Source organism: Nannobrachium achirus (assembly GCF_963921795.1).
Source record: "Nannobrachium achirus genome assembly, chromosome: 15".
In the NCBI taxonomy this organism is placed as follows: Eukaryota; Metazoa; Chordata; class Actinopteri; order Myctophiformes; family Myctophidae; genus Nannobrachium; species Nannobrachium achirus.
This window is the reverse complement of record NC_137822.1, coordinates 38,432,638-38,449,018: the sequence shown is the minus strand read 5'-3', so window position 1 is coordinate 38,449,018 and position 16,381 is coordinate 38,432,638. Positions and strand designations below refer to the sequence as shown.

The 16,381-nt window shown below is 43.3% G+C and overlaps 1 protein-coding gene across 1 annotated transcript; it reads left to right on the top strand.

Annotated features, from left to right (window-relative positions):
- Positions 1 to 289: 289 nt before the first annotated feature.
- On the top strand, positions 290 to 13,632 carry LOC308299836 (methyltransferase-like protein 27; the record flags this gene model as incomplete). The annotated part of the gene is made up of 5 exons (XM_080743619.1): positions 290 to 388; positions 4,163 to 4,291; positions 10,622 to 10,757; positions 12,528 to 12,620; positions 13,427 to 13,632. 5 exons carry the CDS (start codon positions 290 to 292, stop codon positions 13,630 to 13,632), a joined length of 663 nt encoding a protein of 220 aa, XP_080599745.1.
- Between the last annotated feature and the right edge of the window lie 2,749 nt (positions 13,633 to 16,381).

Genomic DNA, 16,381 nt, shown 5'->3' with positions numbered 1-16,381 from the left:
TGTCATAGTGACAATTAAAACATCACACTATTTGTCCTCTAGCACAGTGTTTCTCACAGTGGATTTCAGGGACTCTCTAGGTCCCTTTATGAGGGTCTAAATTGACCCATATGTCAATGTATTATCAGATACAAGTGCATCATATAACAAATAACAATAAATGATATGAACAGTATACTGTTCTAAAGGATTAATTGAACAGAGAACACTAACACTATGTTAGATAATCTAAACGCATACAGTAACTCACTGCTGCTATACCGTATGTCAAGATACAGGTGCATCAGAGATGGTGAAGGATGTGAAGGTGTCCGTCCCCACCAACACAGGGACTTATGATTGTTATATGATGGACTTCTACAATAACTGGGCCCAGAACTATGATCAGGTAATGCAGCGCAATTAAGGGGTTGAGCCAGAAGGCAAAGCTCTCTGTCTACCGTGCAATCTTTGTTCCTATACTCTCACCTATGGTCATGAAGTGTGGGTCATGACCGAAAGAATAAGATCCCGAATACAAGCGGACAAAATTAGTTTTCTCAGACGGGTGGCTGGCAACTATCTCCCTTGGAGATAGGGTGAGAGGTTCAGTCATCCGTAAGAGACTCGGAGTAGAACCGCTGCTCCTTCACTTGGAAAGGAGCCAGCTAGGTGCTTCGGGCATACGGATGCCTCCCGAGTGTCTCCCTATAGAGAGGTCCTCGATGCCTGTCCCACTGCTGGGAAAATACCACGGGGGCCGATTGAGGGCCAAATGGAGGGGTTCCATCTCCAAACTGTCCTAGGAACACCTGGGGATCCCCCAGGAGGAAGTTGCTGATGTTGCTCTGGAGAGGGAGAGGGAGGCCACATGCGGCCCCTGCCGCCCCCACCTTCACTTAATGCGGCCCACAGGTTAATACTGGAACACTAATATATTATTGATTTCAGCTGTTAAAATCCCAAACATGACCTGCTTTAATTCCGTCAGTCTATCTTAGTAGCTTAACTCATTCTGTGCCACATGACGGTTTTGACGTTTTTTTTTTCCAATAGCCCTGTGTGCCAATGACGGCTTATGACAGTTTTTGTGTTTTTTACATAGAAAAAAAAAAAATAAATAAAAAATTTAAAGATGTCAAAATGACCTGAGATCAGAGAGATGCTTTTCTCTGTTTGTGTGTTCGCTCCCTCGTTTAGCTGATTGAGAAAATGTGTGTTCATGTGTGTCCATTCTAGTGGATGGACACTTTTTTTCATTCAAACAGCTCTATCTCTGGAACCATTTGTCCGATTGACAAAATTCTTTTTGCCACTGAATCACAACAACTGTGTCTGTTTCTGTGGGGGAAAAAATTATAAAAAAAAAAAACATTTTCTTTTCATTGCATAGTAAAGAAAAACATACAAAACCGTGGCACAGCTACCTTGGAGGCATTTTGGCATCTGGCACTAATGACTAGTATAGTAGTATTAAAATGTATTATTTTTATGTCCAATGTATTTGTATTTAGGTTCATAAAGTTAACATGAGTATATGAATAAAAGCGTTTGAAATGAAATCAAAATGTTAGATTTCAGGATTCCTGTAAAAAAAACAGGAAAAAAAAAGATATTCATGATTCCAATTCAAAAGAAGCAAAAATAGCCAATCTACAGCTTGTAGATATGCTATTTTTGCTTATTTTGTATAAGATACTAGAATGACAAGTAGAACATAGCAATATGCAATGTGGCCTTCTGGAGTGAAGGTGGAAATATAGTGGCCCTCACCGTCATCAAAGTTGCCCACCCCTGGCCTATGCCATTCTTGACTTCTAGATGTATTGTTAATGTATTGTAGAATGTGCTGTCCCCCTCAGTAGACATATCAACTACCCACATTATTCATGTATTGTTTCAGGGTACCAAATATGGGGATAATCTCAACTACTATTGAAGCAGAGGCTGATGGTCCCCGAGTCGCATGGAGGGTCTCACAGCACATATTTGGTTCTACAGACAAACTTTCGCAGATGGATAGCTCACCATTACTGTACTTGCATGATGTACAGTTGTACAAAACAACATTTTTCTGTAGAACCGCTGATCCAACCAATATGCCAATAAAAGGGTACAAGGACTGAGAGATACAGAGATATCCATTTATGGGCACATATTCGTTTTACATCACACTGACATCACACTGACACTCATGGACTTAGTCCTATACTGATGCGATCAGTGTTCTCCATATATGGGCATAAAGGGATCAATTCACTCCACCCTACATGATCCAGCTGCCTATCCCTTGATCTTGCCACATGGAGATGCTGGCTTCAGCATTGACAATCCCTTCCTGAATGTTAATGCAAATGCAGCCAGAGGCAATATAGTCGGATGCCTTAGGGAACTTTTGCACAGATGTAGCCCAGGAGGAAAATACCCAGATTAGAAAATACCCAGATTTATTTTTTCTGGGTATTTAAGTAGGATATGAGGGGGTCTAACTAGAGGTTTGTCATGATGCTGAATCCATTGCAAGCATTTGTTTTGCACAAAAAACATTCCTTGGACTATAAATGGCCCCAGAAAACGCCCACAAAACTGTGAAAAGTGATGACTCATCACTTTTATCACTTTTCATCACTAAACCATTGTTTTGTGGGGCCATTTGTAACACTTACCACTTTCCATTGTATAGTGTTAGCCCACAAAACAAACACACGGTTTTTACACACGGAGTGACACGGACTGTGTGTACATTTCTCCCGTTTTCCCAACGTGCCAGCTGTAGCTCTGCATACAGACTGTTGTGCAAAGACAGCCTCCGACAAAACCAGTGGTGGGCAAGGAGGTAGGGAGGGAGGGAGCGCTTCGCTATGTTCTGAGTCGGCTCATGCGACCGCCGCTAATTCGAATCACACTCGCAAATGGAAACAGGCTAAATTTGCTTCGTCTTAATGCGCATTTCTGATAATTTGCTTCCTATTTTCGAATACGTTTTAAGGAGTTTGGAGTCCTCAGGAGTTCTTCAGATTCCATCTACAACAATAACCTACCTTCATTCTTCAACAGATTTTTTCCCACCTAAAACAACACACAGTTGCTCCTAATTACCGCTTTACTGTTAATGTTCAGTACTACATGCTGACATATTGTCATTCTGGATATCATTCCATTTTAGTACTATTTCCTTTCTTAATTGTATACAGTATCTACGTTGCAACAAACACTGTCCTATATTACAAGATGACAATAAACCATGATATCTACTGTAACAGCAATGCTATCCCATTTACATCAGCAACTGCACATATGCATTTATACTCAATTGTCCACATGTATCATTCATACTCATTGCTCAAACCAACACCTACATGTACATACGCAGTACAACGTAACTGAGAGGGCTGCATAGCGGCCCAGCCTCTAGCCAAACTTCTAGTATATTTAATCAGCCACATCAACTTGCCAAACATCATTTATATAGTAACACACCCTAAGGTCGAGTAGCGACCACCAGAGTTTTTAAATACAGCACATCTAAGTAATTGGTAGTACCATCATTTTATTTGTATTTTGACTTACCTTTACAAGTCGTCGCGGAATCACGAAAACGGACACGGTCTTTGTGATCATGTGTCATTTGGACAAATGGTTCCAAAGTTACAGGAGGAGGTTGAGAGAAGTTGTTATTATTGAGCCTGTGGGTGCCGCCATCTTGCCTCTCCTACAGTTGCGCTCTGGCGCCATCTGTTGGAGGTTACAACATGTTGTAGTGTGACAATGTTGTAACTGCAACCTGACAGTCGCAATAATATATTTTAACTTGTTAAGAAAGCCAAACTTAAAGGGACATTTCCAACATATTTCACCCCAGAATGACATTTTCTTTCCTATCGATTACTCACCCCATTGATTTCATGGATATTTTTGTGTTTTTGTTGCATTCCTAAACCAATAATGTGTTTCTTCATAGGGAACAAAGCAGGCTCTTTGTGTCTCCATAGGGAACTACTGTTGGTTATCAAAGAATACGTACAACAAACTTTGTTGTACGTTTTGCCTGCCATGGAATGAATTGAGCATTAGTCTTAGTCATTACCTTGGTACACAATGCTGCATAGTGATATTTTGGCATTCTTTCCTCAAGTACAGTACATATTACACACTTGTGCTTCGTTGTGACTGTTGTGTGCAGGACCAACGTCTCCTGGAGTACCGCCCACCGACTCTAGCAGCCAACAGCATCGCTTCCCATTTCCATGGCGACCGCGGGGCAGCGGCGATATTGGATGTGGCCTGTGCTACTGGGCTGGTGGCCATTCAGGTACACTCACAAGACACACAGGGTGGTATTTTGATTGTCTAAAGTACCAGCTATTATGCCTTAACGTAAAGGCCTGTCCATACTGTCTCCGACCACCGAACCTTTCATCAGAGAGTTCTGACTTCCCCACGTGAAGCTTTCCCATCTCTAATTCGGGGTAATGCTTTTCAGAAGACTTGAGTGACGTCATTTTGAAGTCGAACTAGACCTTCCCGACGAAAGGTTTGGTGGTGGTCTGTGTACCTAATCCTCTATTTCATTCAGATAACTTACGATATGATTAACAATGTTTATTATTGATGAGTATAACAAGTGTATATGTAACATTTTGACTTGGCGTCGGCTCTGCTTCCCCCTGCTCAGCGCAGCCCAGAAGAACATCATTAACCATTGGGAGCAGGGGGATCTAAATATATAAATATATAAACACCCCCCATGGGGAACAGAATTAGCAGAGCCTACTGGTGGAGCTGGGGAGGCGGTGGGGGCAAGCAAGCGCATAGCACAGCAGACCTGGAAGGCAGCAGCAAGAGAATGACAGCCTGAGGGGGTTACATAGCTTGGCAAGAGATCAGCTGACTGCCGCAGGCAGGCAGGCTGCCACGTCGCCTGTGACGTAGACTGGCGTAATAGTGTAGTAACAGACTTAAAGCAACATAGTGCGCAGTGACCCCTCAAGTGTATCTAAATGAACTAACTCCGCTGGCTACATACATTTCATTCAGATAACTTACGATATGATTAACAATGTTTATTATTGATGAGTATAACAAGTGTATATGTAACATTTTGACTTGGCGTCGGCTCTGCTTCCCCCTGCTCAGCGCAGCCCAGAAGAACATCATTAACCATTGGGAGCAGGGGGATCTAAATATATAAATATATAAACACCCCCCATGGGGAACAGAATTAGCAGAGCCTACTGGTGGAGCTGGGGAGGCGGTGGGGGCAAGCAAGCGCATAGCACAGCAGACCTGGAAGGCAGCAGCAAGAGAATGACAGCCTGAGGGGGTTACATAGCTTGGCAAGAGATCAGCTGACTGCCGCAGGCAGGCAGGCTGCCACGTCGCCTGTGACGTAGACTGGCGTAATAGTGTAGTAACAGACTTAAAGCAACATAGTGCGCAGTGACCCCTCAAGTGTATCTAAATGAACTAACTCCGCTGGCTACATACATTTCATTCAGATAACTTACGATATGATTAACAATGTTTATTATTGATGAGTATAACAAGTGTATATGTAACATTTTGACTTGGCGTCGGCTCTGCTTCCCCCTGCTCAGCGCAGCCCAGAAGAACATCATTAACCATTGGGAGCAGGGGGATCTAAATATATAAATATATAAACACCCCCAACACGCAGAGCCAAGAACGCCCTACGGGAAAATGACTCACCGATTCATCCTAGCGGATATCCCACCGCTCCTCGGTGGAGACACAGTGACGAAATGCAAGCTAGCATTTCTGGATCCTACTAGGATATCCTAGCCTTATGTGAGATAAATGACAATGTGAGCCAGGCGCACCATGCCGTTTGGCATCCTGGCCGAGCCCCCACTGCTCCTTATGGAGACACAGTGATGAAATGCAAGCTAGCATCCCAGGGTTCTGCTAGGATATACTAATATTATGTGGGAGAACTATGTGAGATGGCGCAACCAGCCGTGTGACATCTTCGCGGATATCCCACTGCTCCTCCTTGGAGGTGCAGTGACGAATGCCGCTAGCATCCTGGATCCAGCTAAGACATAGTCTACTAACATTATGTGGAAAAATCTATGTGAACTGGCGCAACCAGCCATGCACGTCTTAGCAGATATCCTACTGCTCCTAATGGAGACACAGAGACGAATGCAGCTAGCATCCTGGATCCTGATAAGACATACTAACATAATGTGGAAAAATCTATGTGAGCTGGCGCAACAAGCCGTGTGTCATCCTAGCAGATATCCCCCTGCTCCTTTAGGAGACACAGAGACGAAATCCCGCTAGCATTTCTGGATCCTGCTAGGATATACTAACGTTATGTGAGATTCACTGAGGGAGAGCTCCCCCTTGATTAGCCGATCCCATCTTCTTCCCCAACACGAGACAATTAACCATCTGGGATCGGCTAGACACATTACTTTATTAAGCCTTAATAATATCTGATACAACCAATTTTTTTCCCCAGCTACCACCATATATGCATAGATTACTGAATCCATTCAGAGATAATTACAAACACTTGAACTCATGAGATTCTGCGCCAGCATAATCTCTCCCCGGTTTAGGCGCACGTAACGTTCATATGCGGAAGAGGACCACCGCCCCAGGGACTTTAGGGTGGCAACCGGCACTTTCATGGCTGTGGTTGTGGCTGCTCCGATACGAAGGGAGTGAGGAGAGTAGAGTTCAGGAGACAGTCCGCAGTACTGGCACAGCAGTTTTAGCTTTTCGACGAACCAGGATCTCGTCATTGGCACCAGAATGTCCTCCTTCCTGGCAAATGCAACGTCATAACTGCTGAGGACCAGTGTCCATAGCTTCAGTGATGGAGCCAGCCCAGTTGAATGCATAGAGAGATGTACAGGTGTGGAGCCATCCACGTTGCTGCAGGAAGCATGTCTGGTAGCCATCCTTCCAAGGTCCCATACAGCTTGGCTCTCCAGGGGACGCCCGCAGATACCATGACATGGAGGATAGAAAGAAGAATTAGTTTGAGAACGAAGAACTGAATTGCCTTTTTGCACCGCCCAGCAGTATATTAATGAACCATGCAATCTATATAATACATCTGACTTATCAGCCATATAATTATGCCTTTAGATGAAGATGCAGTTTGATTAACGAATGACCTGCCTTTCATGGCTTCGGGAGGAGGTCCAGGTGAGCATCCTCGATCCAGAATCCTCGATCATCCCATTCCCGACACATGAATGTCGCTCATGAACAGACAGGCAGCCACTCCCGTCTGCCGAATCTGTAGCGTGCAAGCAGGCGGGCCAGCAGGGGGCGGGCGTGCAGCAGGCGGGCAGGCAGCGTGCAGCAGGCGGGCAGGCGGCGTGCAGGCAGGCAGGCGTACAGGCAGCATGCAGGCAGGCAGGAGTACAGGCAGCATGCAGGCGGGTGGGCTCATGGTTGCAGCAGAAGTAGCGTTAGCTGAAGCTGTAGTAGCAATGCCCTCTGCAGTGCCGACCGGCTCCTGACTGGCCTCATGGTATTATACAGTAGTGGACGAAACTATAAAGATAAACATGTTACAGAAAGCACGAAATGCATGAAATGCTGCAGCAGCTCCAGCATGAAGCTGAAAAGTTAAACATGATGTTAGCAGCAGACATGTAGCAGCCTCAGCAAGAAGCTATAAAGAAAAACACAATTTAGCAGAACATGTAGCAGCTTTAGCTTGAAGCTGCAATGATAAAACCTGATGCCGTAGCAGTGCTGGGCATGCCGCAGCTCCGGCATGGAGCTGTAATGATAACATGATGCCTTAGCAGTAATTATTAGCAGTTATGCTAGCAGGCAGCAGCAGGTTGAGTGGAGCTTAGCAATAGCTGAAATTATAGGACACATGATAGTATCTGACTGAAGCAGCAGCAACAAGCCATTAGCACAATTATGTGATCATTGTAGCATCCGAGATAGCAGCACGACTGATAAAGAAAGGAGCCTGGAAATGAAACGTGTTGTTAGCAACAGACATGTAGCAGCTTTAGCATGAGCATAAGTTGAGCATACCGAGAAATGGTAGAGTCAAAGCAACAGCCAGCCTGCAGTAAATAGTTTTTACACCGAAGAGCCTTTCAGTGTGCAAAATTACAGAACAAGTGTTTAACGCTGTTCCGAACAACGTTCAGCATGTACTGGCTGTGCATAGATACAATAATCAACTCAGTTTATCCATTTCACATGGCCACTTAAGTGTTATCATGCTAGCGTTTGTAGCACAAGACATATGACATCCCTGAGAGTTACTAGCGTTAGCCGCTAACATAAGCATTTAGCAGTGAACAAGCTTTTCACATGGCTATCCCAGTGCTGCCATGCTAGCGTTGTAGCATGAGACAATGACAACCCCTGAGTTACTAGCATTAGCCTCTAACATTAGCATTTAGCAGTGAACAAGCCTCTCCCCATGCTGGAATGTATCCTCTTCCTCTTACTCTATACAACTCAAAGGTTCCAAATGCGCTAACATTAGCATTTAGCAGTGAACAAGCCTCTCACCGTGCTGGAATATTCCTCTCACTTAAACCTCTCTCTCAAAGGTTCCCGAGTAAATAGGGGGAGCTTCCTAGGATCTCCTTTTAGTAGAACTGTACCATCACGCAACTGTACTTTTCCCATGCAACCTAACAAGTCTTCAACTCTCCCCACACACTACACACACAGTAGCTGCTTGACCTCATGTGGCTCAAAAGGGAATTAACCCACTCTGCACACAGACTAGGCTGATTCTAACAGGAAGCATGTTGGAAGGATGTTGAAAGCAAGCCAAATAAGCAACTTCACTTCAGAACAAGCCCGAACAAAACAACCCACAACTAGAAGTTATGGGGAAACAAGACCAAGTTGCTTATAATGGGCAGACCTGGCAACACTGCTAGACTGATAACAGTGTGAATGTGTATGGTAGCAGTACATAGACTACACTACCCATGATGCATTGCCCATTTAACTTCCTTGTTATGAGTAACCTCCCTTATCAACTTTCCACCACATAGGACATTTACTATGGTGTTTATAAAGCCAAAATAATCACCCGTGCAAGAACCTTCATTTCCATACTTAAGCAAGTGTGAGAGTGAGCGTGTTTGATCCTCGCTTGAATGCCGTAATCTCACCTACTTTACTCCAAGTAGTGCCAGTTAGTTGAATATGGACTAATTCAACTGTAGCACATGACAATCTCTCATGGTAACAAGTTCTTACACCCCTGAAAGGGCATATGTTAACCATTAAACATTTTAACCCCCTCAATAAAACTTCTAACATCTTGAAATGCTGTACCACTGAATTATCTAAGCATCAATATTTGATTCAAGACTTCTTACCGAATACTAGCTGAACCACTCCTCCAGGACAGGTCCCCAACAAACACTCAGACTCAGGCTTCTGCATGGCCAAACAGGCCCAGACACAGCCACCTCCCCTTATGCTCTGCCCTTAAAGGGGAAGTGCTACTCCTGTAAACACTTGACATTATTCCTGAATGAGCAAAGCATTAATCTTAATACACAAATATACTCAGTAGTTCCAACCTGCCTGCAGAGTAAAAGTAGCATTATGATTAGCAGCAATGTTGGGAAAGGAGGCATAAGCTCTATTAGAAGTGAGCAATAGCATCAGAATATCATCCATGCATGATATCAAATAATAGCATAGCTACACCTGTTTAAAGCAGGATGGGAATCCCTGCCTGGAGCCATGCATCTGAAGGGAGTATGGCCACACCGGCCAACATGATGGATTAGCTGCCGAACTAGCTGGTGTTTGCAGAGTGTAGCCCTGTGATTAAAGGTTTAAGAAAACCAGTGTGGCATCTGCTGGAGACAAACAGCACTGGAAGCTGGGCAGGAACAACAGTTCACATACTGTTCTTAGGCAGCACAAATCACAGCCAATGCCATCATGGTTCGGGGTGCACTGTAGAGCAAGCATGCTGTTAGCTTATGTTGCTACAAACAATTTGAAGCTTCCACTACTACCACTGTTAGCATATGCTATACTGTTGAAATGTTTTTTCTTCTGAGAAGCAAGCATGCTAGTAATACATTTTAGATGAGACCTTGTTCAAGTTATGAGTAGTAGTGAACACGTAAATGAGAACTAATGAAGTAGTGCATCATGATAGCTGTAGTTAACATAAGGCATAATACTGTTAGCAGTAGCATAGTGATAGCAACAGATATAAAAGCAGGCTAGCATTGCTATTGAAGCAGCACAGTAGTAAGCAGTATCTAAAGCAGAACCATATGGTATCACCAAGCTTTCGAGCAGAACCAGAGAGTAAAGCAGCCGCAGCAGCAAGCAGCAAATGATTCCGAAGCTCCGGAACCGGCAAGCAAGCGCATAGCACAGCAGACCTGGAAGGCAGCAGCAAGAGAATGACAGCCTGAGGGGGTTACATAGCTTGGCAAGAGATCAGCTGACTGCCGCAGGCAGGCAGGCTGCCACGTCGCCTGTGACGTAGACTGGCGTAATAGTGTAGTAACAGACTTAAAGCAACATAGTGCGCAGTGACCCCTCAAGTGTATCTAAATGAACTAACTCCGCTGGCTACATACATTTAGGAGGGTTTAACTAACTTGCACATGACTTGTTGTGTTTCACCGTTGTCCAGATGAAAAGCCATGGGTTCAGACATTTTGTGGGTGTTGATGGCAGCAGGCCTATGCTGGAGAAGGCCAAACACACTGGCCTTTACCAGGACCTCAAAAAATGTGTGCTGGGAACAGAGCCACTACCTGTAGACTGGGGTAATGCAGTGCGGAGGAGCCGCTGTACCGAGGCTCGGAACGGACGATTGCAACGCGCGCACAATATTAAAATATTGTTCCATCCCGTGCCATCCAAATGACTTTCCCCCATGCTTCTTGGAATTGCGGAGAGGGGCATCCATCTGCGTTTTTTTCTTTTTCTTTGTTGTGACTCGAGTCTCGACACTGGTCACTTCTTTTTTTTTGCACAGACTTTTGGACACTTTTTTTTTTGGTTCTGCACTTTTATTTTTATTTAGGCTAAGCATTATCATTATTGTCTTGGTGCAGACGCCTATGTATAGACCTACTGTATATTTGTGTATATATATTTTTGGCACTGTGTTGATAAGTAGTTCCTAATGTTTGGATGAATGGACCATTGTAAGTTCTTTGAGTTTGCAATATGCTTAGAAAAGTCACTTAAAATTGCAATCCATTATAGAAACGTTAAGCACTACTATTCTTTTGTTGTAACTTGTGTTGTGTTTTTTTCTTTTTCAAACTGTTCTCGACACTATATATATATTTATATATATATATATATATATATATATATATATATATATATATATATATATATATATATATATAATTAACTTATCTAATTGCTCTGTATGGTTGATTCTCCTGTATTGTTGTTTCTTCTTTCTTGTTTGTTTTTGTCGCTCGGCTGTACACAACAGTCCTTTTTCTTTTTCTTACTGTCCTGTAACCTTAACTGCTGTGCCGCCTCTGGGTGACTTAATTTCCCCTGCCCCTTCTTTGTATATACTTACTGTTTGTTTAGACTTACTGTTTTCTCTTTTTTTTCTCTCTCTCATTTTCTTTTATTTACATATCTACTGCATAGTACTGTGTTCTATTCGTCTGTCATTCAATGTTATATGAGATACTTTAATGGTTTCCTGTTGAAATAAGCTTAGTCTTTTCAGGATCTCCTTTTAGTAGACCTTGTACCAGTGAACTGTACCGTCATTAAACTGTACCTTTTCCTATGCAAACTTCTAATAAAGCCTTCAATCAATCAATCAAACCTATCCACTATACCTCTCGGGTGCCACTGGGGTAATGCACTGCTATACCTACCTATCCACTACCTATACACTGGGGTAATGCACTGCTCCTATAGTATACACTGGGGTAATGCACTGCTATACTACATATCCACTACCTATCCACTGAGTAATGCACTGCCACTGCTATACCTATAGCTATACCTAGCCACTATATACTGGAGCCCTAAACAAGGGTAGCCCGATAAACTGTTAACACATTTTATTGAGTACCTGGTATCAATAAGCTTTGGGCTTATCAAGCTTGTTATCATGCATAGCGGCCCATGATGTCATGTTTAAACAATTAAGACGCGATCAAGAAGTTATTACAGTACTATTCATAATATATAGCCCTTTAACACGTATTGCACACTAATGAATGATTGTTTTAATTGATATTTAATGATATGTGTTACTTTTGTCAATGTTATCTTCATAGATGGTGGTAAGCAACAAACGCATAGTCACAACAACTGTCCAATAAAAATAGAAACCAGTTCTGTCCAGAATTTGTTGTCTCACATCTTTCCACAAAATATTAGCTCAATAGTGGGCTCGATAAAAGCCCGGCTCAATAAGCAGGATCGATCATTATCAATAAAAATGAACGAGCTCCATACTCCACTGGGGTAATGCACTGCTTGCTATACTGCTGATATATTTAACTGATCTATACTGTACATCAGGGTTTCTCAACTACTTCCTCCTGCAGGTTCCTTTGACGTGGTGGTGATTGTAGGAGCTCTGAGTTATGGTGACTCTCCCGTCAGTGTGGTCAGAGATCTGTGTAGGGCGGCCAGACCAGGTGAGCTCACCTCTCTCCTTTCACTGACTTGTGTGTTCCTCCCTATAGAGTATATAGTCAATACTGAAAAGAAACAACAGCCTAGCCTAACAACACCCTAGTGCCCCAGGCGCATGTATGCATGTTTTTTTAGGCTCTGATGATGCCCAGGCACGTGCACAGATAGACATCAAAGGGGGGCTTTATTCGTCTGTAAAAAGTGCACTCTCCAGACCATGAATGCGGTTTTTACTGTGGTGAAAGAAACGCAAATGCCCTCTTTCCATGCCATACCTGAAGGCATGCATCTAAGCTAATTGAAAAAGACAATTGAAAGAAGTGTCCCTCTCTGTGTAGAAATCCATGCTGTTACGCCACATCTCCAGAATTGACTTGATTATGCTTAGTTCAGTGTGGTATCACACACCGAAAATAGCCGACCTCCAAGCTCACAAGCGCAACGCGTTGTGAGCTTGGAGGTCTGCCATTTTCGATATATCCCCCAAAAGGCCCTTGTAGAAATTTCAGCCCCTGCCTCTCTATCATTCTCTGCACGTGCCTGCTGATGCCTGACAGCGTGTCACGGGTTCGTGTCACAGGTTCGAGTCCCGACCTTTGCTGTGTGTCACTCTCTATCTCTCTCCCATTTTGCCTTTCAGTCCATTGTCCAGTCAATAAAGGCATAAAACATAAACAAATAAATAAATAATCAAGCAGACACACCCATTTCGGCTCAACTAATATCCTAAGTCGCCGGGCTGTGATGTGTGTAAACCTAATAGTGTCAGTGACACTCAAGTGCAGTGGCACGTGTCCCCCACCACCAGGTGGCTTCGTTTGGATGACGACCAAGGCCAGCCAGGACAACATGGAGTACAAAGCAGCGCTGGAGCGAGAGCTGAGGCTGATGGAGGAGGAAGGGCTGTGGAGCGCAGTGGAGGTCTCAGAGGAACTGGAGTGGGTGAGGTCAGAGCACGAGGAGGAGGGGTTCATACCTGGTCGAGCCTACAAGAAGACCTCCCCTCTACAGTAGCTGCCTGCCTGCAAGAGTCATCGTTAATTAAAGAATTTAAGCAATATTAACAAAACTTGTGAATAAGTATCTTCCGGGCTTCATGTGTAGCATGTGCTAAATAATTTTGATTAAAAAAAAATCACACATAAAACAGGGTACTTTACATAAACATGTAGCTCGCTGGCCTCCTTCAAAACTGCCCTGAAAACTCAGCTTTCGAGGCCAGATACGGAGGTAGTTATCACTTCTCCCATAGACAGGCGAGAAGTGAGCCACCCCCCCACACACACCTTAACTTAGCCCACCCCCTTGTTTCCCCCTTGAATGTGTTTTTTTTTGCTTGCTATTTGTTATGTCCATGAATTGAATACCAAGGACTTCCGACCTAAACTAGACCATAAAAGGACTTATTTGGGATGCTCCTTTTAGGCAGGGTGTTTAACTGTACTTGTACTGTACTGCATTATTACTTACTAGAAGCTTCTAGTCGGCGACCTGGCCAACTCGGAACAATGTAAATAGGGAATGAATGCCCCGCCCTTTAATGCAAACCCCATTATACCTGTTTTCATAGGACCCGTTTTGACCATCTGTCTGCCTGTGTCCATTTATGCCCATATATGGAGATATCTGTATCTGTCTGTCTGTCGGCGTCCATTTTATGTCCATATATGGAGATCACTGCAGTTATAGTTCTGGGTCCATTTTATGCCCATATATGGAGATATCTGTCTATCTGCGTCCATTTTATGCCCATATATGGAGTATCTGTCTGTGCCTCCAACTGTGTTGCAGACACAGTGCCGGTTCCCCCTTTAATGCAAACCTCATTATACCTGTTGTCATAGGACCCGTTTTGAACATCTGTTTGCCTGTGTCCATTTATGCCCATATATGGAGATATCTGTATCTGTCTGTCTGCGTCCATTTTATGCCCATATATGGAGATCTTTGACCATCTGTTTGCCTCTGTCCATTTATGTCCATATATGGAGATATCTGTATCTGTCTGTCTGCAATCCATTTTATGCCCATATATGGGGGCATTCATTTTATGCCCATATATGGAGAACGCGCGTGCCCGTGGGACGAACGGTTCTCGAGATAGGCGGATTACATACATACACACTCACAGAGATTTTTTGTTGACTCATGTGGCGTACGTGATGTCAGAGCCTTTTATGAAGTGATGTCACAATGAGTCAGAGCTTTCGCCGATTTCCTCCGGAACAGCCTGATGTCAACAATCAACCCCGCATAAGGAGATTCCGAACGTTTCGCGCCGGTTCGGGAAAACCGCGCGTCGGGTCGGGTCGAGACCCGGCACTGCACTCCGTGCCGCGGCGGGGAATGCGCGTGCCGAATCTGAAGCCGGTGGGACGAACGGTTCTCGAGATACGCGGATTACAGACAGACACACACACAGACAGACAGAGACTTCTCGCATTTATAGATAGATAATAGTGCATTATTACTGCACTATTGTATTGACTATACCTGTACTGTACTGTTCTCCATTTTTGTCTAATAAAATATTCTATCAATTCAATCAATCAATAGGAACAAAGGGGCTCCACTATGCCTATTCCAGTGCATCTGGCACTGGAGCAAACTCAGCTCAGATCATGACCTGTTGTACTGACAACATAAACGTCAGATTATTTGCCTTTTATTTTACTACTGTTTTTCTGATGATATCTATTGCATAGTACTGTGTTCTTTACTTTACTTTACTTTACTTTATTTGTTTATTTAGACAGGACAGTACCAGTTGATATTACAACCGCTTGCCTGGTGCGACAAGGTGCCTAGTGCCAGAAGTAAGTTAAAAACCACACAGGAGAGACTAACCTGGCAGAGTAATTCGTACAGGCATCAAATATTTTCTTATAGGTGGTTACATGTTTGTGAGCGTTTTAGCCATTGCTTCAACTGCCCTTTAAAAGCACCGAATGTGGGGATCTCTCTAATTGAGAAAGGGAGCTGGTTCCAATATTGGCAACCATTTATGGAGAGAACGTTTTTACTAAAGGTAGTTTTTCTAAACTCAATTTCACAGTCTCCCCTGGATTTTGACCTAGTACTGCGTCCAATGTCCCTCTTCTTATGGATGAATTCCATAAGAGGAGGGGGAGCCAGACCATTAAGGCACTTATATATTAGACATGCATTTTTTAATTTCCTAAAATTTTCAAAGCTGAGGAGGTGATACTTTTCCAGAATGTTACAGTGGTGATAGGAGTTTGGTTTTTTGTCTAGTATTTTAATAGCCCTTTTAAATACCTGTTCAATGGGTTTGGTGGTTGTTGATTTGCAAAAGACCAGTTTGTAAAACAGTATTCCATGTGAGAGATCTGTCTGTCATACAATGTCATGCGTTTAAAAAAAACGGATCTCATTGTAAATAAGCTGTGTGCATTCCTGAGCTTATTATTTTAGTTGACCTTGTACTGATGAACTGCACTGTCATGAAACTGTACCTTTTCCTATGCAAACTTCTAATAAATACTTCAGTCAATGCACCCTGTAAAAAAGACTTCACCTGTCCTGAGTTTGCTCCCAGTACCTTCCTTCTTCTACTTCACACATATAAACCATAATATGGTAAACCATATGGTTGGCCTAATTGTAATTAAGCTGATAGTTATTTAGCTGCAAGGATCTTGTATTGTTTGTTGTTTGGTTTATAGGCATGGCAAATACATACAGTACATGTGTTTACACTTGATATAGCACACAAAATAACTATTGGCATAATTGTGTGAGG